The sequence below is a fragment of the Tetrao urogallus genome (genome assembly GCF_951394365.1).
Source record: "Tetrao urogallus genome assembly, chromosome: 6".
In the NCBI taxonomy this organism is placed as follows: Eukaryota; Metazoa; Chordata; class Aves; order Galliformes; family Phasianidae; genus Tetrao; species Tetrao urogallus.
Window position 1 is genome coordinate 23,514,231 of NC_136819.1, and position 24,203 is coordinate 23,538,433.

General features: G+C 42.6%; 1 protein-coding gene across 1 annotated transcript in view; it reads left to right on the forward strand.

Annotated features, from left to right (window-relative positions):
- LRP4 (LDL receptor related protein 4) overlaps window positions 1-24,203 on the forward strand; it is a gene marked incomplete at both ends in the record, with an annotated part of 76,196 nt that overhangs the window by 33,267 nt on the left and 18,726 nt on the right. Inside the window, 10 exons of the mRNA XM_079536910.1 lie at window positions 4,666-4,812; window positions 13,695-13,811; window positions 16,531-16,644; window positions 17,101-17,217; window positions 19,637-19,765; window positions 20,086-20,205; window positions 20,338-20,463; window positions 22,716-22,841; window positions 23,313-23,447; window positions 23,613-23,738. Of these exons, the coding sequence (XP_079393036.1) occupies window positions 4,666-4,812; window positions 13,695-13,811; window positions 16,531-16,644; window positions 17,101-17,217; window positions 19,637-19,765; window positions 20,086-20,205; window positions 20,338-20,463; window positions 22,716-22,841; window positions 23,313-23,447; window positions 23,613-23,738 (1,257 nt within the window). The remainder of the gene's footprint in view (window positions 1-4,665; window positions 4,813-13,694; window positions 13,812-16,530; window positions 16,645-17,100; window positions 17,218-19,636; window positions 19,766-20,085; window positions 20,206-20,337; window positions 20,464-22,715; window positions 22,842-23,312; window positions 23,448-23,612; window positions 23,739-24,203) is intronic.

Below are 24,203 nucleotides of genomic sequence, written 5' to 3' on the forward strand. Positions count from 1 at the left end.
GCCAGGATGTTATCAGAGCCTGACAGAGCTGATGCATCTTGAAGAGCAGGAACATATGTAAGCAACAGCTTGTGGAAAGGTGAGTTCTCTACGAAATAGGTAAGAGCTGCCAGCTGTCACTGTTCTCACTGAAAACTGAAGAAGCAGCTCTACTGCTGGAATAAAACATGCCGTGAGGACTTGGAAGAAAGAGTTTTCAGGCTCACCTAAGAATTTGCTGCAGAGTTCGGTTTGGTAATTATTCTGCCTACTTAAGTTTCCTTTGTAGTCTCTGTGACTGTTGCAAATAAAGGGCTGTTATATAATAGCTCTTGAGTGTTGCAAATAACCTCATCAGCAAAACGAACCTTTGTATGTTAAATTTTTCTTTATGGATTGTATTATCTGTCCTAATGAAGAGTTACTGGGGGGTGAAGAGGAAAACAGAGCAAGAATTTTTTGTTTAAGCAACTCAACTCCTGCAAACTGGGGAAAAAAAAAGAAGAAAGAAAAAAAGAAGTGTGCTGCAGAAAGAATTGGATGATTATTTACTGCTGCTTTTCAGCTGGACATGAGATAATTGTTTTGCCAGCTTTAGGTGTAAAATTACAAAGATGCTAAGTATGTTGTTCGTAAGGGAAAGATGGGGGTAAAAATTTTACCTTCCCTCAGAAGAGATTTTGTGTGTCAGATAAACATAACAATGGAGGATATTTGGAAGGAGTCTGAAGAAACTAGGCGTACTAAAACTAAGGTGATGGCAGATGTTAAGTATGAGGTCTGTGTTCAGACTGACTTCCTGATTAAAAATTTAGAGGCTGTTTGTGTAGTATTTTGCTATGAAAATTGTTTGGTTTCTGGATTCTTCTGCTATCGCTTCTGGAGGGAACAAAACTACAAACAGTGAAGATGATTTTTGGTTGCTTGTAACCACGTAAAGAACTTGTGTCGTGGTCATATGAGCTATTGAGATAGGCATGGAAAGTTGAGTGATGTTGGCTCAGACGCTGCCAATGGTGTCTGTATAGCTTCTATATATTGTTTTACACATTTCGATGTCAAAATGTCATTTCTTTCCTCTTGGAAAAGTGAAATGATTTTTGAATACAAAGGGTTTGTTAAAACGTCCAAGACTCCAACGCAGTGAAAAGTTTTATGAAAGATGTTTGTCATGGCTAAGCCCAGAGGTTCACCTGATTGTTTCTGTTCCGGAATTGTATGCAGAAGTGTAAGAAGATATTTCTGCTTTGATTGCTGGTCCAGTTGCCTGAAGGGCAAGTGCTAACTTCCGTCATGCTCCTGGGCCCCGGACTAACTGGGGTTGAAACGTGACACTGGAGGCTTATGTTCCACCCTAATGCCTGCTTGGTTAGTCTTCCATCTCACACTCTCTATGTTTATTAAGTGTTCAGTATTAAATAGTAAGTCGTCCGTTGAGGCTTCTCAGACCAAATGCACTGCTTCCGCTTGTTGATGGGGTGATTGAAGAAATCACACTTCTCATCTTTCTCCTTCTTGGCCCTCTTCTGTTACAGAGGGGAAAGTCAGTGGAGCTCTGAGCACTGGGAAATAATCACGTTAAACCAAGGTTAAAATACTGTCCACATTGAAATAATTAAGAAAATTCCTGTTATTTGCAGGGTGTCTCGGGCTTCCTTCAGTCTGTTCTCTTTATTGGATAAACACTAGTCATCCAGGATTGATTCTTCTCTGATGCTGTTTATAGGCAGGAGTAAGTTAGTGTGTTTAAAAAGAGTCATCTTTCTTCAAGGTGAGCAATGTTTGTGCTTTCTGAAAAACAACATCCAAATGTAAGGTCAGAGTAAATCATGATGTATAAAACACATCATTATACAGTCTAGGTTAGTTAACCTGAAGATCACAAATTGAAAAAATAAGGTTCACAAAGATCATAATTTAAGCACAGTATGTTTACGTAATGGTATCATAGGTATAGGATAGTGCATGCAAGAAGGTATTGGTTCTTGGGTTGCAACATCTCCTTCAGCTTCCAACAAATTCTGTGACTTGGTGAAAAGTCAGAGATGGCTGAACATTGCAACTTCAGTGAGGCAGGAGGAGCAGATTTAATGCATGCGTATGTATAACTTGGTGTTGATTGCAGTAAGATAATTGTGTGTTTAATGGTTGAGCAGATTGAGTTGCAGTTCGTAGATTTCCCAGGAGTTTGGTACACTGCACTGATTATTTCTGTCCCGCAGCTGAAATAATTCACTCTTTTATGTTTTTTCCCCAACTTCTCTCTCACTCATGTTTATCTTTCCCCAAGTTTAAAAATCGTTTGCATTGATGTTAGATCCTTTCCTGTTGCTGAATCTACCCTAGAATGTGACGTCACAGGGCTTGGAAAGATACTTGCTACTACTTTCATATTTGTCTTTTTCTGAGGGTAGTGAGGACAATGATCATCATCTTGGTGGATTCCAACAAGAAGGGGTTTTGGAGCTGGAAGTATTTAGGATAAATACTGTGAATTACTGTTACTGTTACAGTTACTGTTGAGCCAAATAATAGAAAATATACTTTAAGAAAAAGTATTTTGAACAGTATCTACCTTAGGTACCTGTGGTTGTGCCTTTCTAAGTAGTGGTAGGCTCCAGGAGGAGGTAGTTTGTCCTGAATTTCCTGTGCTATTGGTTTGAAGGAATTTCTCTTTGAGCTTTGTGGAGGTTTGTGGTTCTAAATTTCATCAAATATGTTACATAGATGATGTGTTACTTTTCCCTAAGGATGTCTGGGCTGAGATTTTTGCCTCGCATTAGAATTAAACTTGTCTTTAGACATCTTCATCACTCACTAATTGTGTGAGTCTTTTTGTGTCAAGTTTTGCTGTAGCCAAAACTTGTGGGTTCACGGAGCATCCGAGCACTCGGCCCTTTCCCAGTTCTGTGCCCTTCTTTCTGCTCCTTATTCACCTTGCTCTTCCTGCTTCTACTCCATTTTGCATCACACATTGATTGCCTTCCCCGACATCTGCAGTAATACTGTAGATATACATTTTTTTGCCAGGCCTTTTAAAAATAAATTATTACAGAGATGGGAAATAAATAGTTTGCTGCACCCACAGCAGTCTCTGTGCTAGGAGATAAAGCAATCAGTTTGCTTGTGAGTGTCCTTGAGAAATAGTTCTTGGGATACGCTTGGGAAGTAGTTTGGGGGCTGCCAACAGGCGGTGCAGCAGAGGGAGCAGGGGCTGGCTGAAATGTTCTTAGCGAGGAAAAAATTTATCATAGAATTATTCCTTTTCCTTCACGATGCATGCGTCCCCTTGAAACTTAAATCTTAGCTTAACTTACCTAAGTGGATATCTCCACTGGAGGGAATTCTGCTGTGGAGAAAACTTGCAGAACAGTTAAATGCAATTCTGCTGATACTGCTTTTAACAATTGGAATAGAAAATGAAATTATGAGCCTTTTTTCTTCTTCTTCTTCTTTTCTTTCTATCTTTTCCCCCCATAGGATTTTGTGGTTTATTTGCCATGGTCCGTGTTCAGTCACAGATATTCTAAACACAACAAATGAGATCAATACATCTGCAAATAGATAGTTTGGGGTGTGTGTGTGTATAACTACCATGTAGGGCAGTTGTCCCTCGGTGCTTCTTTCCTTGTGACTTTCTGTTTAAGGTGAGAGCTTTAGATTTGTTAGAATTTCAGAAAGAAGGAACCATGGAAAAAGAATCCAGTTGCAGTCTAGTTTGAGGTTGATTGATAGAATAATCCTTTATTTAACAGTGATACTGATTATATTCATCATCTAGATATCTTCAGACCAAAGTTCTGGCATGATCTTTTCCCTTTTGAGGGTGGGCTGTAGTGTATTCTCACTCAAGGCAGAGGTTTATTAAGAGTGTATGGGTTTACATCATAAATGGTTGCATTTGCAAATGGGTGAAAGTCAGAGCTGAGGAGAGAATTGTGCAGTAGGTGGTAAAGGGGAGAACAGGATTGGGAGCTCCTTAAGCTAACTTTAAAGCTGAAAAAAGTGTTCCTATTGCATTACGGCTTGACATTTGAAGTGCATTTTCTTTTGGTCTGTTTGTAGAGCTGAAAATCGTCTTCTCCTGTTTTCATGAATGTCAGTTATGCACACGACAGTGTCACAGGTTAATCTCTACAGATAAATAAATGATATTATTATTATTATTTTAATCTTTCACTGGAATCTGAAATCTCTAAAGCACTGACATCTTAACGTTTGACATCTAGAAAGTTCTGGAGTCAGGAAATCCCTAATAACCCCCTGAAGTAGAATCTTTGATATCCTTTCTGTTATGTTGTCAGAACTAAGTGGAGCAGTGTCAGCGCTCTGCTGTAGGAGAAGGCTGAGTCTGTAAAATAAAAAGAGTGTTCTGGTTCCTAGGATTCTTTCAGCTCAATTGTGATTAGTGCAAAGTTATTTTCCAGCTGATTCCTAAAGCTGTATTTGGCAGGTTGCTATTTGCTGTTGCCTTCAGATAGTTCCGTTCCAGGAAACTGTGCAGAGCGTTTGATCTCCTATTTCAACAGTGCAAGAGGGGTGAATGCTTTGCTTTGTAGGAGAGCGTACGTTCATACATGCGGTGTGGACACGGAGAATAATTGTGATGTCAATTTGTATTTAATGCGATTACCCTAAAATAGAGAGAGCTCTTCAAAATACGCCATTTGTTTGTTCCTTTTGCAGGCATAACAAGCAGCACCGAATGCTCCTGTGGACGCAATCACTTCACGTGTGCAGTCAGTGCTTTTGGGGAATGTACATGCATCCCGGCTCAGTGGCAGTGTGATGGAGACAATGACTGTGGGGACCACAGCGACGAGGATGGCTGCAGTAAGAATACCGTTTGTGACTCGTGTTTGTGTAAAGCTGAGTGTCTTAACTCTTCCTCTGCAGATGCTTCTCTTTTACAGACAGGTCCTACTTTCTGACTGACAGGTGTTTAAAGTTGTAAATGGCCTACTTTTGGCTGACTCTTGTAATCTACCAGGGTCAGCATCTGCTGGCAGAGCACAGTGAAAGCCATCTTTGCCTTTTGCAGAGGTTTTGGAATGTTTGCTGGATGTTTTATAAAGAAAAACAGATAGAAGTACTTCTTTTTTCTCTACCCTTTCAAAAACACTCTGTATGCACAAAGTTACATGGTTCTTCTGTAAGTAGTAATAAAAAACAAACAAACAAAACCAAAACGCAGTATGGTGTATATTGAAGGTAGATAAAGTAAAACTTTCAAACGCTTACGGTTTCAAATCCAGCTTCTCTATGAAGAGATGTTAAGACAAGCACTGTGATTGACTTCCACTGGCTTTGGGATTCACTGATTAGCTTGTAGCTGCTGTGTTATCTGTGTTTTGTCCGCATCCATGTAACTGAGTGCAGATGGATGGGAACTGATCAGAAGTCTCAATCTTAGAGGGTCTATCATAATATAACGAATAGGAAGAGAAAATTCTTTTCCATGAGGCCACAATGTAGTTGCTTTCTTCCCTTGACTCTGGATTCCACAGACCTTGGTAGAATTAAATGAATAGAGAAAAAGGCCCAATTTCATGGAATTCCTTTCCTGAAAGTTTTCCTAGAGCTGAAGACTTAAGACTCCTCTTAAGACTACATGAATGTGATTGAGAAATAGATCTTCCTCTGTTGGATATTTCTGCCTGGTTTCCTTTGTTCACGTCTGTAAGAAAAAAGAGCTTCCCTCATCATCGGTATATTGTTTTTACTCCTCTTTAAGTTTTTTTCAACCCAGCTGTAGGAAATCTTTCTTCTTTCTCAGTTCTTCTTTCTTACAATTTTTCACAAAATCATGAGCACACAGGAGGCTTTGGTGAAAAGAGGATTTTTGAGAAATAGGTCGCCAGCAAACTGAGGTCATCAATGTTTTTGTTTAAATATGATTCATGAAAGGGTTACTGGGCAAGGAAGGAACCTTAACTGGAGAAACTATTGAAAGAAGTGAAAGTGTGAAGGCAAAACCTACATGTTTACATTGAGTAATGGAAAATGGAAATTATAACAGCAGGAAAGAGGAGATGAAGATCTGAGATCTAAAGAAATAATATTAAAATCTCAAAAGAACAAAAGAGAGAGCTGAGGCTGAAAAAAAGAAGAGAAATTGAGCAGGAATATGAGAAATGGGGAGGTAAGGTTATCCAGTAACTAAATTGGTTTGGCTAGCCTCTTCCTGAGCACAGAAACTTGTTTATTTTTTTCTGTGATTATGTTTCCCAAATCTATTGGAATGCCTTGAAAGAGTTGGTCACCATTCAGACAGGATTTATTTGTTGAAAAGGTCTACTTTGTGCATTAATACAGTCCAAAGATTCTTAAACTAAGCAACTGCAGAAACAGTTGTGGAAACAGAAGAGGGAGCTAGCAAGAGATTTTTTGAAATTAACAGGAGTTACTTCATCATTTGACATGTACTTAAGCTGTGGGTCTTCTTACCACAAAACACTGATTTTGAAATTTCAAACATTTTTAAAAAGCAATCTGATAAGTTAAGCAGTGGGGTTAAGGACTCTATAGAAAAGGTAAATGCAGGGCCTCAGTGCACAAGTGCAGGATTGCAATGGGAAGGCCCTGGGAACAGTTTTTCTATTAAGTTTTCTTGGTTTTGCTTTGAGTAGCTGCTGCATATGATTCCAAATATGTGATATTATTGTTAGCTTGTAAGACAGATTGATTATTCAGTATAGGCTCTTGGTAGTTGTCTGTGATAAATCATATCTTGCATAGACATTATTGCATTGAAATTCTTTGCTAAAGATCATTTGTTAAATCTGTCTATTTTGCTTGGCTTATTGGAACCTTGGAAAGATAGACCCTTTCGTGGGGATAAGTTTCAATTTTATTGGTTTACTGACTGTGCCAACATAAAGAAGACAAGGAGTACAAGAGGAGGGTTAGCTGTAAGCTCCTTTGAACAGCAGCTCAAACTTTAAACCAATGTAAGTTTCTCACAAATCAGCACTGATAGTTGTACACAGTATATGAGAATGATCAGTTCATACACGGCCAGCAAGGAAAAAAAAGTGTATGATTTGTGTGCACTGCTTATGGTTGGAGTGAAGTTTTCAGCAACATCTATTTTGACCTTGATTTATTTTCTATTTATTGACTTCTACTAAGTGCTAATTTCCTGACATATTGAGCTACAGGTTTGAAGTTACAGATTGTCCTGATGAGGTCATCCTAGAACCTGATTTTAAAGGCTTAGCTAAGAAATCAGTGAGGTTTCTCACAAACCATGGAATAGTCTTCATGCTGAGATGAGCCTAGTGGTTTGTTCTGACTCATGAGCCAAAGTACGTGCAAACACTTGAGTAAACTGGTCTGAGATGCTCAAACCATCATCATGATTGTTTTTCAGCATTATGTAGAAATAGAACTCAGAGTGGTAAAGATGGGAGCTAGAATATCATCAAGTAAGTGTCTCTGATGAAAGAACCAACAAGTGATTGCAAGAAATCCTACATTTCCCCTGGTTTCTTCCAGGTTCGTCTTAGAAGAGTTGCTGTAGCTGTCCAAACTTTTCAGAAAAATTAGGTTGTGACCATGCTTGTTTTAACATCTGTTTATCCTTAAGTATATCAGCTGATATGTATACTATGTGCAGATGAAATAAGAAGTTTCTAAGAGTTTTGTCAACTTTATTGAAAAATTAAGGTGAGAGTGGGAAGACTTTGGACAGCTACATTCCTAATAAAGCAGGAGAGTGAAACCCAGGGTAATGGGAAAAGCAAAAAGTATCAAGTTGAGATTCAGTTTTGGATCAGTGTCTATAGGCCCTATACATGTTTAAGTAGGTGATCAGACTTTACTAAATGCTCTGTAGTAAAGCAATTATCTGGCCTGGAACTGGTAATCTAAAATTTCAATTAAGAGGTAACTTGAAACAAGTTGTGTGTTAAGAAAGCAGGATATTGAGACTCAGCAGTGAGAATTCTGCACCTATGAAAAACAGGAGTAGAGGCAGGGCCTGTTTCTTCCTTTTGAGAGAGATTTTTCAGTTTTGATATAAATTCTCTGGGTTGTTTTCTTTGTTTTTTTTTCTTAATGTTATTTTACGAACTGTAGAGTAAACTGATGCTTTTGGAAGTCATTTGCAGTAGGTTTTCCCCCTTCTATATATTCCAGCCTGACTGACTTTCCTGTAAGTATTTTTAGCTTGTATTGTTGTCCTGTATTGGTTGCTGGGCTCTCACAGGTATTTTCCTGTAATTTGAGGTGGAGTCCTGCCTGTGCTTACCTGACTATGGTAGGAACTGTCTTCTTACAATTCTGAAGCCCTGCAGTGATGAGAGCCAGTTATTCCATGACATGCTGACTTCCTGCTCAGGATCATGTTTACAGGCCAGAGTTCTGTAGTAATAATAGTAATAAGCAATGTCCCAGCTGTCATACCAGCTTCATAGACTTTTTCTGGTGTCAGCTCTCTGGCTTACTGACAGTGTCTGGATTGGAAGTCTTTGCTACACATGCCCAGAGTAGCTCAGCTGCCTGCTTGCCTTGTGCCAACTGAGACTACTTTGGACTGTCCCTAACGAAAGCTGCGTGCAAGCAGAGGGATGGTTTTCATTCTGCCCTTTTACATGCACTTTGAAGTTCAGTATGGTGTGAATGAGTCTTGCTTCCTGTGGCAGGGGTGAAAGGACAACTGAGTAAACTTGGCCCGAGGATTGATAAATAGTTCTGTTTCTCATAAGAAATAAGCCAAATCCCTCAACATCCTGCAACAGAATTTGGAATTTTCAGAAATTCTCCTTAGATTGTAAATGCGTAGTTCCTTGGGATGCAGACTTCCTTGCTTAGCTGCATGCTCTGTTGAACAACACTGTTTCATTTAAAGGTCCTGAAGAAGAATTTACCTTAAAGCTTAACTGAGAGTGGCCTGCTATTTCCATCTCATTTGGGAGCTTTACATAATTCCTTTTGAGCAGCAACACATTCAAATCCAGGAGATGGTCTCATTGCTGCCACAAACTGTATAACTACTATGCTTATCAGTCCTCCATTATCTCTGCTTAACAGTGTTGTGAGGATAAAACTCTTGCAGTTCTTTTACTGAAATTACTGGAAGCTTCTCCACAATGCTTTCCCCATAATTACTGTTTTTGAGCTCATACACAAGAGTCCAGGCAAAGCTTTTCTTCTGAACTTGTAGTTTGGCTACTTAGGAACTCAGTTCATGGTTTCTCTTGAAAAGATAACTCTTCCGCTGCTGCTCTTTCTTGTGATTCAAGTTTGCTCCATGCTTTGTCATTTTATTGGGCTTAGTATATATATGCTTCCTTCATAAACCATCACAATTAATGCAGTGCCACCTCGGATACAGAGCTTTTGATTGAAGGGCTGTGGGAGATTGGGTGCTGGTAGAGTTTTTCTTTCTTTCCTTTTTTTTTTTTTTTTTTTTTTTGACCAGCAAAGTGCTTATGTACAGTTCAGCAGTGCCATTGAAAACATTTTCTGTTATTCTACAAAATGTGGCTGGTGGAATGTAGCATCTCCTCTTCTTTCCTGAGAGCTTACTAGCAGCCTTAATTCTTCTTTGTGGACCTAAGGCCTGCTGTGCTGCAGAGCTCAGCGAACAGATCTCTGTATGCGCGTGTGTGTGTGGATGTGTGTGTATACACACGTGGGGCTCAAGCTATAGGTGATATGAAAACTTTGTAATTTATATTTGTTTTTAAATTATCTCCTCGTTCTTCACGTGACAAAGAGGTGGTCTAATCAAACAGTGTTGGTTCAAACTGCTGTGACCCATATCAGGGCACCAGTCACTTGCTGTCCTTGGATACAAAGCAACCTGGTCACTGCAGGCAGTGGGGATAAATTGTTCAAAGGACAGCGAGACGTGATTCAGTCTCACCTTATAAACCTCCCTTTCCCCCTGCCCTCCCCCTCTCCTTTAGCTTGGCCATAAAAGAGTGCCCTGTGTAATAGGAGTTGGGAGAGGGGGAGGAACAGCAGCCCTACGATAGACCTAGCTTTGCCGAAACCTTGGATGATGTCCAGTGTGACCATGCAGAGGGATGAGCTCAGGGAAATGGTTGGAAGTTCAAAGGCCTTTTTGTGTTGCTCACTGTCAGTCGACAGATGTGCTCTCTTGGGCTGTCACTGGCTCGCTTTGCTCTTCCCACAGGCTTCCCTTCCTCGTGCTTCTTCCCTCTGCCTGGGAAAGCAGATTAGTTCCCGTCTTTCTGGGCGTTTTTCTGTCTCCAGCTCTATCCTAGGATTTGCCTTTGCACGTCTCTTTTAGGAAAACCGCTGCTGATGTGTACAGATGTGGAGAGATGAAACTGGAATTGAGTGGGGAAGTGGAGGAGTGAGGTGTTACTGTGTTTACCATTGTGTTATTTAATTCTGCTCTGAGCAGTGGTGAAAACATGTTTGTGCAATTATTATTTTCTCATCGGGGAAATTGTGCCTAGGAAAGCTTTGCAGCTTTCCTAGGAAGTAATAAACACCCTTAGTTTTGCCACTGGTAGAATGGGGCCAGAACTATCCCACAGTCATGCAATAATAACAATCAAATCTGGGGAGAAAACACCAATGTTCTTTTTCCAGTCTTCCAGCTGCTAATCCAGTTTGTCCAGAGAGGTCTTGCTCCCTCTCTGCCAAGAGAAAAAGTCCTTAATGTTTCATTTATGTGGCCATGTATTCTTCTTCTGACTGAGAGAGGAAGAACATGGAAGTGTGGCTTTTAAAATTAGTCAAAAATGTGAAATATGCTTACCATACTGTATAGCTATTCTATCATGTCAGAGAAAAATACAGTGGAGGCTGTTTGAATGTCAAATACTATGTGTTTCCCAAGTGTGACATCTTAACTTTTGAATTTCCTCTTAACTTTGTATTTCCAAACATCTTGTCTGGATATATTTACAACGGCACAAAATGTTAGCTCTGAGCTAATGCTATGCCCTCAGCTTTCACTTCATAGGAATAAAACTCAACTCCATCAAAGTATGCAGAAATAAATGATCAGCATAAAGGCTGAATGATAGTAGTCCCCGAACAAAGAGCTGTACAGTGAAACTGAAGCTGACGTGTGTAGAACAAGCAGGAATGTTTCTTTGAAGACAGTTTGCTTTATAATGGGGAGAAGGCATTGTGGGCTGGGAGGGGCAGGGCTAGGAAAAGAGGTTAGGGAGAGGCTGCCCTTGCCTGAAAACTGCTCCTGGAATCTCCTGCATTTTCCTTTGAAGCATCTGTTTCTGAACATGATTAGATTCAGGTTACGAATTTACATGGATCCCTGTCCTGATCCTGTTGGCGGTTCCTAAGCTTTATGAAACATCAGCTTTCGTTCATTAGGGTTGGTTTTAAGTTTTTTGTTTTTCTGTTTTTTGTCTTAAGTAGTTTTGGGATTTTTTTTTTCTTCCTCCTTTATAGGAGAGCTCCTGTAGAAGGGGATTTATCTCCCCCCTGGCGCTGTCTGGGCTGGCACACACTTGCTGTCTGCTGGGGTGGGAATTAGGTCCTCCTTTGTATGTGTTTTGCTCTCTTTCCCCTGCTCATGCACCCCCTCCTCTGTGCTTGAAGCTCAATTTTTATATTTAGGGGGAGTATGAAATTGGCTGAACTGCTCCCTGTAGGGGTGGAATTTCATTTTGTGTCGTTACCTCATGAAGGGATGCAGCAGTTCAATGGGATAATGGTATCAGCTCTGAACCAGTGCTAATGGCCTAACCCTCTGCGAGCCTGAAGAATTCTCCCCTGGAGAGTCAGCATGCAAATTCCCTTCCAGGCGGCTCCTGTGCAGTCCTTTGGTGATTAGTCACGCTGGGACTGGGGAGAGCAGGCAGAAAAGCATATGCTGGGGGGATGGTCTTAGTCCTGAAATGGCAGCTGAGGCCAGGGAAGGTTTGCTTCAGCGTGCAAAGTATGGGATCTGTCCTGGAAGAAGGGAGGGCTGATCTGTGGGACTGATCTTCTGAATCTAAAACTTCATCTTGATTTTGTCTGGAAGTAGAATTCAGGGATGTTTTCCCATTCTGTCCCCCATGAGGATGAAGGGATTGCTCCTTCGCTTTAATGCAGCAGCACGAAGACTAAGGAAATGGGTCAGCCACTGGAAGACCAGGGTACTGCCAGAGATATGGGGTGATGATACAGATTTGTATGCTTCCCTTTCCTTCATGCCTCTCCAGGGCCTGAAACTGGCGTAGTGTTATCCGGACATACACCTACACAAGGTGTCCTTAAGGTAATAAACATTTTTGCAAGGACTCGTGTCAAATTCTGTATTTTGCCATCCAACACAAGCTTCAGTGTCATCTGTGGTGACATCTGCAGTGATGTCGTGTCAGTTACAGGGATGCCTATGCCTGCCCTGTTACAGGAGTGACTGAAAAGATGATCCGCTTTTGTGGTTACAAAAAGAGGTGTCTGTTACAGCAAGTCTGAATTTAACTGCTCTGGTGTATTCTTAGGGTGAGAGGCTTTTAGGACAGACGCTTGGTATGAAATGTTGGAGGGCATGCTATAAAGAGCAGAGCTGTGAATGATTCTATGTAGTGTAATCCATACTGCTTTCACAGGACGTTGGCAGCAATCCTGTGGTGAATGGAAATGGAGGGTTAAGGAAGCTGGAAAAGCTGAAAACATGACTATTTGTTCTCCTTATCCAATCCTCCTCTTTGTGTGTGTGATTGCTGTCTTCACTGTCTTCTTTAAACCCTCCCACCCCCCTTTGCACTCCCATGTCCAGGATAGCATTGGCAGAGGAAGCAGAAGCATAGCAGGCGGGGGCTGGCCCTCCTGGTGACAGATTGGAGATGCTGTCGGCAGGCTGGGCTGGGATGAAAGGGTTTCAGGCACTGCCTCTGCTCCCCTTCACGTCACTGAGTTAACCTTGCTCTTTGGAGAACACACCTGTCAGGAACAGAGTCTTGTGCAGCCCCTTCCCTACCACAGCTGGCAGCACTTAAAAGCATGAACTTCCCCGGAGTTGAGTGTTCCTCTCATCTGTGGGGGAAGGACAGGGCTGATGCTGCTTCCTCTTGAATTTCATCTTTGTGGCTCCAGGCTTCATTAAATACTGTGGATCTGTGGTTCCACTCCATTGCCACCATAATCCTGTGTAGGAAAGTGTCCCACGCTCCCTCTTCCTTGGTCCCTTCTGGAGATGTCTAGCAGGATTTGAATTGTATTGCCCATACAGAGGTACACTGAATTTGTCCTCAGCGGTGGATTCCTGCTTCTCCTTGCAGGTTCTTTAGACTAAATTGCTGGCAGAACCTCCAAGCTGAAACATGTGTTTTATGTGTTTTTCATGCACCTTGCAAAACCGTGTTCCCAAAACCACTGCTTCTTATGGTTCTTACCCTAAAGAATTAACTGTGTTAATAAAACTCTGTGGACTGCATTGTGAAGCATACAGAAAAACGTTGATACTGTAATTTTCCTTGTTATAGAAATGTGCCATAAGAGGATGATAGCGGGCTTAGGGATGAAAGAGAAAAAATAAACTCAGGGGGGAGTAAAGACAACTCCTCTATTGTGGAAAGGTCAGTGCTTCTCTGGGGAGGAAAGACCGGCGAGCTGCAAACTTACCCTGGCCCACCATCTGAGGCACAGCTCTTCCTCATGACTCAAAAATTCATGTCTTTTGTTTATAAAAGATGTAGCCTTCCTCCACTAGGATGAAGGAACTTTCAGGAAGGAAGTTGACTGCAGCTTCATACTGAAGTGTTTTTCTGCTGTTGCAGTGCTGCCCACTTGCTCCCCCTTGGACTTCCACTGTGACAATGGGAAGTGCATCCGCCGGTCGTGGGTCTGCGATGGAGACAACGACTGTGAGGATGATTCTGATGAACAGGACTGCCGTAAGTCACCTCTCTAAGGGGAGAGGGTGGGTGCAGTGCCTACCTGCCGTGGCTGGGGAAAGCTAGCCCTTTTTATTGTGGAATTCTAAGAGTTTATCCGCTGAGGCAAACCCTTGGCTTGCAATAAGCTACATCCTTCCTCTGACAGAGAGGTGTTCCTGATGTCAGTAAGCCCTCCTGTGTTGGCACTTGGCTCACTGTTCAGAGGTGTGTCCTGGGGGAGGGGATGCTTCTCCGTCCAGCTGCAGAACAGTTTATGCCCCACAGCCTTGCTAGTTAATGTCGCATGAAGTAGTTCCCTGAGCTGAGTGCTTCGTGTCCTCCCCTCTTCATGGAAATGCCTAACCTCTGCCAAATACCAACTGAACTGCTTGTCTGGCTAACTTCCTGTGGCCTCAGGTTCCACTGTCTGACTTTCTGCTGTGCTTGCTTTTCTGCTGTCTTTGTCCCCAGCATCTTCTCCCTTCAAACTGAGTTCCCTGAGGAGAGAGAAAGGTGCTGTAGGGATGCTGCCTGCGTGGACAGCAGTTACCCTGAAAGCTGGCTTGTCTGCTGCCTACAAGGTGCAATCTTCAGAAGAGCTGCCATGGCATACTGCTAGCCGTGAGCACTGCTGTTGTGTTTCTACAGCTTATTAAAACAGGGAATTTTGCCTGAGCCCTTGGACCTTAGCCCTCTCCTTTTGCACTTTTATGTTTTGTTATTTGTGGTTGGCTTCTTTTGGCAAAAGGTGTTCAGGGACGCAGCTTTCCTTCACCAAAACAGATCATCCAGTCTGTACTTGGCAGCATGTGCTGGGGAACTAACGTGTTGCATAGCACTCGATCTTCAGCTTCTTTAAAACTGCATTGGTTGCTGGAGCTGACATCAGGCTGCAGCTAGGAGCAGTATTTTGTGCTGTCTGGTTGATTGCAGCTGCTTGATAAGCATCACCCGGCAGCTCTTGAATTCTACAACAGTTGTGTGTGTGGTACTCCAGAGTGACTCAATCATATCTCAAGAAAAGCATATCAGTATTTTATCAGTTTTTAATCAGTATGCCCCTGTTCTTTGGTATCTGGGTAGAGGAATGGAGAGCAGAGTTCAGGGTTTTAACATCTATTCTGTGTGATGTTCTGAATGGCAGGACTAAGCTTAGTTTCCTGGTCCATTTTTGGTGAAAGAAAAGATATGTGGCTCTGGATCCTTTTGGGCTTCTATTTTTTCATAAAAAGTTGGAATGCCTGTATATTTAAGGCAACAGTAGAGAAGGGTGTGATCAGAAGATCTGGAGACTAATGAAAGGAGTTGGTTCTGTGAATAAGAGAGTCCTAGGGAGTTGTCCAGACTAGCACTTAACCATAGGAAGATTTATGATGGATTGAAGTCCTCAGGTACTAATTCTGCAGTCCCTTTTTCTTTCCTCACTGGCCTGCAGACAACCTTTTGTAGAAGATTGGCAGACAGAGTAGAGTGAGGCTGCAAACGCTGGAGGGTTTAGAAGAAGTTTAAATTTTCTCTTTCACGTTTCAGTGAATTTTCTCTTTCACCTTTCCTGTGAAGATAACTTTGACATTGTGGGGAAAAAAAGGCAGAGCTGCAATTCTGACATGAAATGTTTGCCAGATAATGATAGTCACAGAATATCAGAAATGCAGGAATTGGAAGGGACCTCAAGAGATCATTGAGTCCAGGCCCCTTGCTAAAGCAGGTACCCTACAATAGGTTGCAGAGGTAGGCATCCAGATGAGTCTTGAATCTCCATAGGAGACTCCACAGCCTCTCTGTCAACCTATTCCAGTGCTCCATCACCTTTCTAATTAGTACGGAACTTCCTATGTTCAAGTTTCAGGCCATTGTTCCTTGTCCTATCACTACACACCACCAAGAAGAGCCTGGCCTCATCCATCTGCCTCCCATCTCCCTTTAGATATTTATAAACATTTATGAGATTCCTTCTTGGTCGTCTTTTCCCCAGGCTGAGCAGACCCAGGTCACCCAGCCTTTCCTCATGTGGGAGATATTCCAGACCTTTCATCATCTTTGTGGCCCTCTGCTGGTCTCCTATTAGATCCCTGTCTTTTGTGAATTGGACAGTCCAGAACTGGCATATTATTCCAAATGTGGCCTCACCAAGAGTAGAGAGGGATCACCTCCTTCGACCTGCTGACCACATTCTTTTTAATGCACCCCAGGATATCATTGGCTTTCTTGGCCACCAGAGCACACTGCTGGCTCATGGCCAACCTGCTGTCCAACAGGACCCCCAGGTCCTTCTCCACAGAGCTCATCTCCAAGAGGACATCCCCTAATCTGTACTGATGCATACAGTTATTCGTCTTCAGTTGCAAGACTCTACACTTGCTATTGTTAAATCTTATTAATTTTTGAATTTTTAAGGAGGCATGCATTGCCAAAAAGGATCACTTGAACTTGACTTGGAACTGTGCAAAAATACCAGCACATGGTGGATGGCTCAGTTACTCTGCTCCATGTCCTTCTTCCAGCCCTTGTTGTCAGGTTTTAGAGCTTGCTGTACCGTCAACATGCAGTTGGAGTGGGAGAGAGACACTCAGTGGCCATCCTGATGTTGATAGGGAAAAGGGAAAAAAGCCTCTCCAACATGGCAGTGTCCTTGCGGGAGGATGTTGCTCAATTTACGATATGCTATGCGTTTGTTTTTCTACTAGATAAATCTTTGTGCCTTACCTTCACCTTATTCTACATTGTGTTCTGGCAGCACCACGAGAATGTGAGGAGGATGAGTTCTCGTGTCAGAATGGGTACTGCATCCGCAGCCTGTGGCACTGTGATGGTGACAATGACTGTGGAGACAACAGTGATGAGCAATGTGGTGAGTAGTGGTGCTGCCAATATATTGAATGCCCTGCTGATGCTTAAAAAGGCATTGCACAGACTCCCACCTGTGCAGTTCTAAGATCCCCTTAGTATGTCAAGAGCTTGCAGCTGGCTCATCAGAGCAAAGTTTGTGTGATATTTTTTTCCCTGACTGGCTGCTTGGGATCTCAGGCTGTGGCTTATTTGCCAGGCAAAAATCATTTGTGACTTGATTTTCCTTGACTTGCCATTTTGAAATCCCATGGATTTTGAATTCCTTTTGAATTCACTACTCTGTGTCTATCAAATGAGCACTGGTGGTTTTGTCCAGGCACTGCATGACATGAAAATGTGTGATTTAATAAGCAGTCATGTTTGCTAATGCCCTAGGAGCCTCAGGACTATGGTGTGGTTCTTCCTGAGCACTCTAAGAAAAGTCAAAGATTTTTCTTTTGTATTGCTTTCTCTGCAGATATGAGGAAATGCTCAGAGAAGGAGTTTCGTTGCAGTGATGGCAGCTGCATAGCTGAGCACTGGTTCTGTGATGGTGACACAGACTGCAAAGATGGTTCGGATGAAGAGAACTGCCGTAAGTGCTCTTCTTGCTTTGTAACCATAGGAAATAGCCCTTTGGACCTGCTCTTGTCTTGAGACTTGACACATTTCCTGCAGCAGAGATCAGAAACGAGTCAATTCTGCCTGTATCAGCAGCTATGCTGCCTTCTCTTGTCTACCCCAGAGGGCACGAGAGGATGGTTTGTCTCTCGTGTTACCTCACAGAAATACTTGATCTGTTTCTGGCTACTTCTCTGTTGCTTCCCATGGCTATGTGACCTTGAGTCAGAGCAGGGGGCTTATGATGTAGTGAATATAGCGGTATATAAAACTACAGGAGATAAAGGGCAAGGGGAAAAGGGAGGAAACAATTGACTTCTTTATCCTCTTGTCTGAATCCTGCCCAGAATTTCTCAGGGGACTCTGCCCACTGATAATATCTTCAAGGACTGCATGCTGCTAACTGGCATGCTGCAAGGGCTCTCTGCAGAACCACCTTCTCACCATTCAGGTGCTTTATGCAGGACATAGTCTGATAAGGGATGGTAAACGAGCTAGCTAGAAACTGATTTGACTGGTGGGAATGGAGATAGATGGGAGTGTGAGAGCCAACAAAAGTTGTCTTTTTTTTTTTGTTGTTTTCCACCATCATAGCCTTGTAAATGGGACAAGAGTCTATTATGTCCCTTCCTAACCCCCACTCCCTCTTTGCTGTGTCTCTGAGTGCAGTTAATGTCTGTGAAAGTTTCAGTGGTCCCTTCCCCCACCGTGCTCTCAAAGGCATTTTGCAGGATTTGTTCTAGATAGCAGGAAACTTCAAAAAGCTCTGGGAGGAGGGATCAGGGCTGCCAGCTCCTGAAGGGCAGGGGGAGTGGGTGCATGGAGGAGTTGTCTTTTATCTCTCTAGATAATGAGAGTTGGCAGCAAACCAGGGGTTGCAAACGTTTCTAAGCTGGGAAAGAGCTCTAAGAGGAAGGCAGCTTCTCTTCCTCTCCTTTCCCCTCTCTTTTCTTTTTCCTTTGCCTATTGCTTCCCCACAGGCCACGAATATGCCCTGGGGGAATGAGGGGCGACATTGTTTCAACCTTGCCTGCTATGGAGGTTTACAGGCAACCTGAGTTGGTGCCCCTGCTCCTCTGAGCTGGAATGCCTCTCAAATTGTAAATGACAGTTTTTTCTGTAAGGCATTTTAGGTATGGAACTTCACTAAGAAGCTTTGTTTGGCTACCTCCTTTTATCTTATCTTCCTCAGTGTGGCTGTCATCTTTTTCTTATATCCAGTGCTGCTCATTGTTCATCTAAAACAATGTAGGACAAAGCTGTTCTTTTTTATTTTTCCTTATTTGTTTGTTTGTTTGTTAGTTTCTTTGTTTGTTTTTCTAGAGAGTACTGGGGAGTAGGAGAGTCATATAATTTAATCAGAGTACACGACAATTTATGTCACTGACTTCACTTTCTCCTCAGAGAAGCCCAAACACTTCTTTCAGATTTCCTTGGTAAGGAGCAGGTTGACACACATTTCAGTACCCAGCCACTGGATACTGGCTGAACTGGAGCTCTTACTGCATGCCTATGGGCATAGTTCCTGTCCCAGATTGCCAGTCTTTGTTTTCCCTTTTATTTAATAGATCTGTTTTTGGAGCTCCTCAGTTGAAAAGGTCACGTGTCTGAAACATAGTGTTCATTCTCTGGACAGTAGGAGAAGAGACAGATTCAGTAGTGTGGGACTCATATTTTTCATCACTTCCCACACTGTATGCTGCTGAACAGTGAACAGTGGGAAAATCCTTGACTAGGTTTGTTGGGCTCTGCCTGGGGTATGCTGGTGCTCCTTACTGATAAAACATAATTTGTTTGAGTGATGGCTTGAGAGTGAAGGGATTGAAGAAACTTCAAAGGTCAGGTGCAGAAGTGGACACTCTGCTGTTTGCTGCTTCCTTTGGTCTTCAGGTGCACATTTTTGTTACAATTTTGAAGGAATTGTGCCGTACTTTAACCTTTCATTCTGATGTGCCTCTATATTAAGAACTACTCAATATGATAGTTTTGTTTTTATTTCTGTTTCTGTATCTGTTTTTTGGAAATTTAATAACAATTAAAATTCTTTGCAGGGAGCACTAGAACAGTACCTTGAGCACAAGAGAGAAGGTGACACTCATGGATCTTCATCCCTTTCTTCCTTTTTTTTCTTTATTTTTATTTTTATTTTTTAAAAGGGTGTTGACTGCACAGTTGCCTTTGTGTATAGCTTTAACCACTCCTCAGTGAAGCACAAACAGCACTGATGGTCCTCTGAGTAATACAAGTCATGCAGAGATAGGCAGCAAGGACTAGCAATTTCCAACACTTTTCCACCGAATACTTGCTAGTCTGTTACTAGGTAGAGAAAAGTTGCATCTAAACTGGATTGTGCCCTGTTACCTTAGGCATATTTTGTTTGATTCCTTTGTTAGCATCAGATGTTCCAGCTGCCACCTGCAGCTTGGAGGAATTCCAGTGTGCATATGGACGCTGCATCTTGGACATCTACCACTGTGATGGCGACGATGACTGTGGGGACTGGTCTGATGAATCTGACTGCTGTAAGTTAGTGCAGAGTGATGCATGGGTCCAAACATTTGACTTGCGAACCTAAATGGATTTTGAGTTGGCTGGAAAAACAGCCATCTAATTGATCACACGTGAGCTGTCTCTTTCATTATTTTAAATTCAGGAAACTGAGGGTAGTGACAGGAATCACTGCATAGTCAGCACATTTCAGCACACAAGAATTAAAGCAGTTTCCAGGAGGACTCTAGTCAGGACTGGGTTCCGCAATAGTAGAGGAAAAGTGTGGCATTGGGAGATTTCTTGGATGTTCCATTGGTCTGAATTCACTCTATGTTTTTTAATATCTCTGCAGCATCTCACCAGCCATGTCGCTCTGGGGAGTTCATGTGCAACAGTGGCTTGTGCATTAATGCCGGCTGGCGGTGCGATGGAGACTCTGACTGCGATGACCAGTCTGATGAGAGGAACTGCAGTGAGTGCCGGGGACTAATGGGAGTGTTCCATTTCTGCTGAATGCACGAGTGTGCGGGGGAATGTTATTGAAAGTAGGCTCTTCTGATCATTCTTGCTCATCTGACTTTTTTTTCTTTTTTTGACCTCTCAGCTACATCTATGTGTACAGCTGACCAGTTCCGCTGTAAATCAGGGCGCTGCGTCCGTTTGTCCTGGCGCTGTGATGGGGAAGATGACTGCTCCGACAACAGTGATGAGGAGAATTGTGAAAATACAGGTTTGGTCTGCTGCCTTGCTTCTTGTAGCTAATAGTTCCATCCTGGAAGCAATGGATTGCAAAGTCTCTTTTGGATGGCTTGACAGAGTTCACCCTCAACTTTCAGTGCTTCTCAAAGTGTGAGATATGTAGGCTATTTTCTATGCTCGCAAACACCTGCAGTTCTAGTGATTAGACTAACTAAAGTGGTTGTGTTTTCACATCAGATCCCTGCATCTTTCTATCCCGTCCGTGCTATGATTTACCACAAAGCTTTGAGGCTGTTCCACTCAGACTTGTAAATACTAATAATTTTCAAAGTTGCTGCATTTGTTAAATAGGCATGAGTCTAGCTCATGCTTTGTAGGTAATTCTAGGTAGCTTTTGTGTTGCCATATGAAGCTGCCAAGCAATTGTTAACAGGCAGTAGATCAAAAGAAGACGTGTTGTGAAAGTTAAGAAGAAAGCCTTTGTGTTAGAGGTTAAGGATGCCAACCCCTGCTGTTTCCTCTACCTTTGTTTGGGAATCTCTCTTGTTCTTTGTCATAATCATTTCCCTTATAGATATTCTTTTATATAATTATGGATATAGAAGAGGATTTCATCAGACCCTCATATTACTGTAGGATTCAGGGAATATCTAGAATCTTCAATTTTTCTTCAATCCTCCAGGTTGTCTGTAGCCCTTGTTGAGGAGTAATGAGCACTGGTCAGTGCATTTGTCATAGTGAGCAGAGTCCAGAAGTGTATTTTAAAAAGTGGGTTTACAGGTGATAAAAGGGATAGTTTAGAACTGTTACCATGGGCCTGTCGAGGAGTGGACAGTGTGTATTGTACACGAAGAGCTGAGGCTGAGCTCAGAGGTCCTGGAGCTACTGCTCTAGATGGGTCAGCTGTCATGAGGACCAGCATGCAGAAGATGGTAATAATAATCCTGGAAAAAGCAATTGTACTTGAAGAAAAAGCAGTAACTATGTTTCCTTGTCTTAATAACCAAAGTGTTTAAAACAAACACTGAACTGTTGCCACCCTGAAGCCAAATCAAAATTCCAGAGCCACTGAAATTCAACCTCTCCACTTTCAAACAAACCCCAACATGGTTGAGTACACCTATCGCTACCATAAAATTAATGGTGCAGTTCTGCATTGGGTCTACAGTGATAGCAACAAAGAGTTAACCTGGAAGTTCTGTTCACAGCAGGACATGTACTGGCTGATCTGATGAGATATAGCCTTAACGTCTGTAGCAAGAGTTAGAAACCTGTGACACTTAGAATTACGTTTTTGTTGGCATAGAAAGAAAGTTCCAAGAATGCTGGGAGATCAACTTAAGTAAGAATCTCTATCTTCATTATGATAAATGTGGTCCAAGTTTCAGAAACCTTTATTAAAAGTGTTCCTGTGCCCTGGAAAGTGAGTCTGCATGTGTCTGTGTTCCCAGTTGGTGTGCCCGTTAGTTCTTATTTCTCTTTGACAATCTCACACCTACCCTTTTCCATTCTGCTTACAGGCAGCCTGCCAAGTTATTTTTTTCTTTGCTGGTAACTGTACTGTCTTGTTGTATTCCCAGGATTATCACAGTGCGATGATTTGGAAACCACTAACAAAGTCAGCTTGCGAGGTACAAGAAATAAGAGGCAATAGGACAGTGCAGTTATCGCTGAAGAAACAACTAGATTGGCAGAGTCCCTACAAATAGCATTACTTTACTTACAGGAATTCTGTAGTGTCCCTGCCAACAGCAGAAGTTGAAGTGTGTAGCTCATGTGTGAAATCCTGTTGCCTGAGCTCACATTTCAAGGATGCATGTAAATCTCATTCCAAGTCCGTCACAGTGCAGTTAGTGCTGGACAAGACACACATTCCTCAGCAGGCTTAAGATCTATAGCCTTGCTGGTTTAGCATCTCAGATGATTAAACTTGCTCCTTTCTGACACATGCTCAGGAAAGTTGTGGAATCTGGAACCAAATGGAATTAAGCTAAGACCCTGAAGTCATTCTGAGGGAAACTAAATAGCTGGACTTCCAGTAAAGCAGCACTGGAGTCAGTCTGAAGCAAGCAAGTCTCAGCTGAGCAAGCCTCTGAGTCAATGTAAAGAAATTTGGAGCAGTAAGAAGTGGAAGATGAATTGAATTCAAGGAAAGAGGAAGTGATGGATTTCTGTTCATATATACAGATTGTAACCAGAAACGTTCTTTATCCATTACTTCCCCATGACTGTTGTTCCATCAGTAAGCTCAGGTGTGCTTATATTCCTCTTCCTCTATTGCAGGGACCCCTCAGTGTGCTCCAGACCAGTTCCTGTGTGGGAATGGGCGTTGCATTGGGCAACGGAAGCTCTGCAATGGAGCAAATGATTGTGGAGATGGCAGTGATGAGAGCCCGCATCAAAACTGCCGTAAGTTCTGCAAGTCAGGTCTTAAATATAAATGGAGGCACTGTGTGTGGGAGTCAATTTAGTGTTGCTGAAGGATGTGTGTAAAGAAGAAAGCTTGGGTTGTGTTAATGGAAGGGAGTGTGGGTTGAAGACTGAGGACGCTGACCTTTGTGGTTTTCCAATTGCATACTGCGGAGAAGGAATAATGGGGAGAAGATTATACTCTCAGGTATCAAAGTCTGTTTGCAGAGATAGTGAATCCCCAACCACATTGTTCTGAGTGTCATTGTCCAGATCTTGGGAGTAGCTGCTCCCTGTTGGTTGTGGCCTGCAGGGGACATTTCTGAGTGTAAAGAAGCAGCTTCCCGCACAACCTGTTTACGCCCTGTCTTACTTAGCCTGTTCTGGAGGGTGACGGCTGCTTAACAGCTGAGAACACAAGCAGCTGCTTTGTGGTTTCAGCTCAGTTATCTTCATCTATTGCTTTCACAGGTCCACGAACAGGGGAGGAGAACTGCAATGTCAACAATGGTGGCTGTGCTCAGAAGTGCCAGATGGTACGAGGGATGGTGCAGTGCACCTGCCATACAGGTTACAGGCTTCTGGAAGATGGCCGGTCATGCCAAGGTGAGTTTTTGGAGCAGTAGCCTCTTCCCTGCTGCTTTGATGTGTTTGGAGTTGATGGCTATGATGGGGTGCAAATTGGAGCATGAAGGCAGAAGCAAGCTTGTGGTGAGATTGTTAGGCTTGTTAATATCGTAATAATTTTATCCCTTTATCTCTAACATGCAGATGTGAATGAATGTGCTGAGGAAGGTTACTGCAGCCAAGGCTGTACCAACAGTGAAGGTGGCTTCCAGTGCTGGTGTGAGCAAGGCTATGAGCTGCGCCCTGACAAGCGTAGCTGCAAAGCTCTAGGTAAACAGAAATTCAGTCTTACTTTAGTGCATGTTTGTTGGTCCAATTCTTTTAACTTTGCCTTTAATGCTTCACTGGCAACATTATGCTGCTCACACACAAGGAAGTACCTGGATTTATATTAGGTATGCCTAGGTTGTTGGTGAAAACCTGTGAAAATTTTATGATTTTGACTGTGGGGTGGTGCTTCACTGTTTCCTTTCCTTGCCAACAGGACAGCCTCTGCTTTCTTTTCTTATTCCTCGTCACTCCAGGTGGCCTACACCCTGAGACAGAAACAGCATCCTGTTTCTGTTCAGGAAGTGTCTCAGTCCTTCCTTGCCAGTGAAGTTGTATCACACCTCTTTGCTCTGGTTTGACCTTAGATGCTGGTCACCAGTCCTCAGTGGCTACTGTAAGGACATCTGTTTTCTAAGGGCATCTGTACATTTGTTTAACTTGATTCCTCAACTCCCATGATGTAGA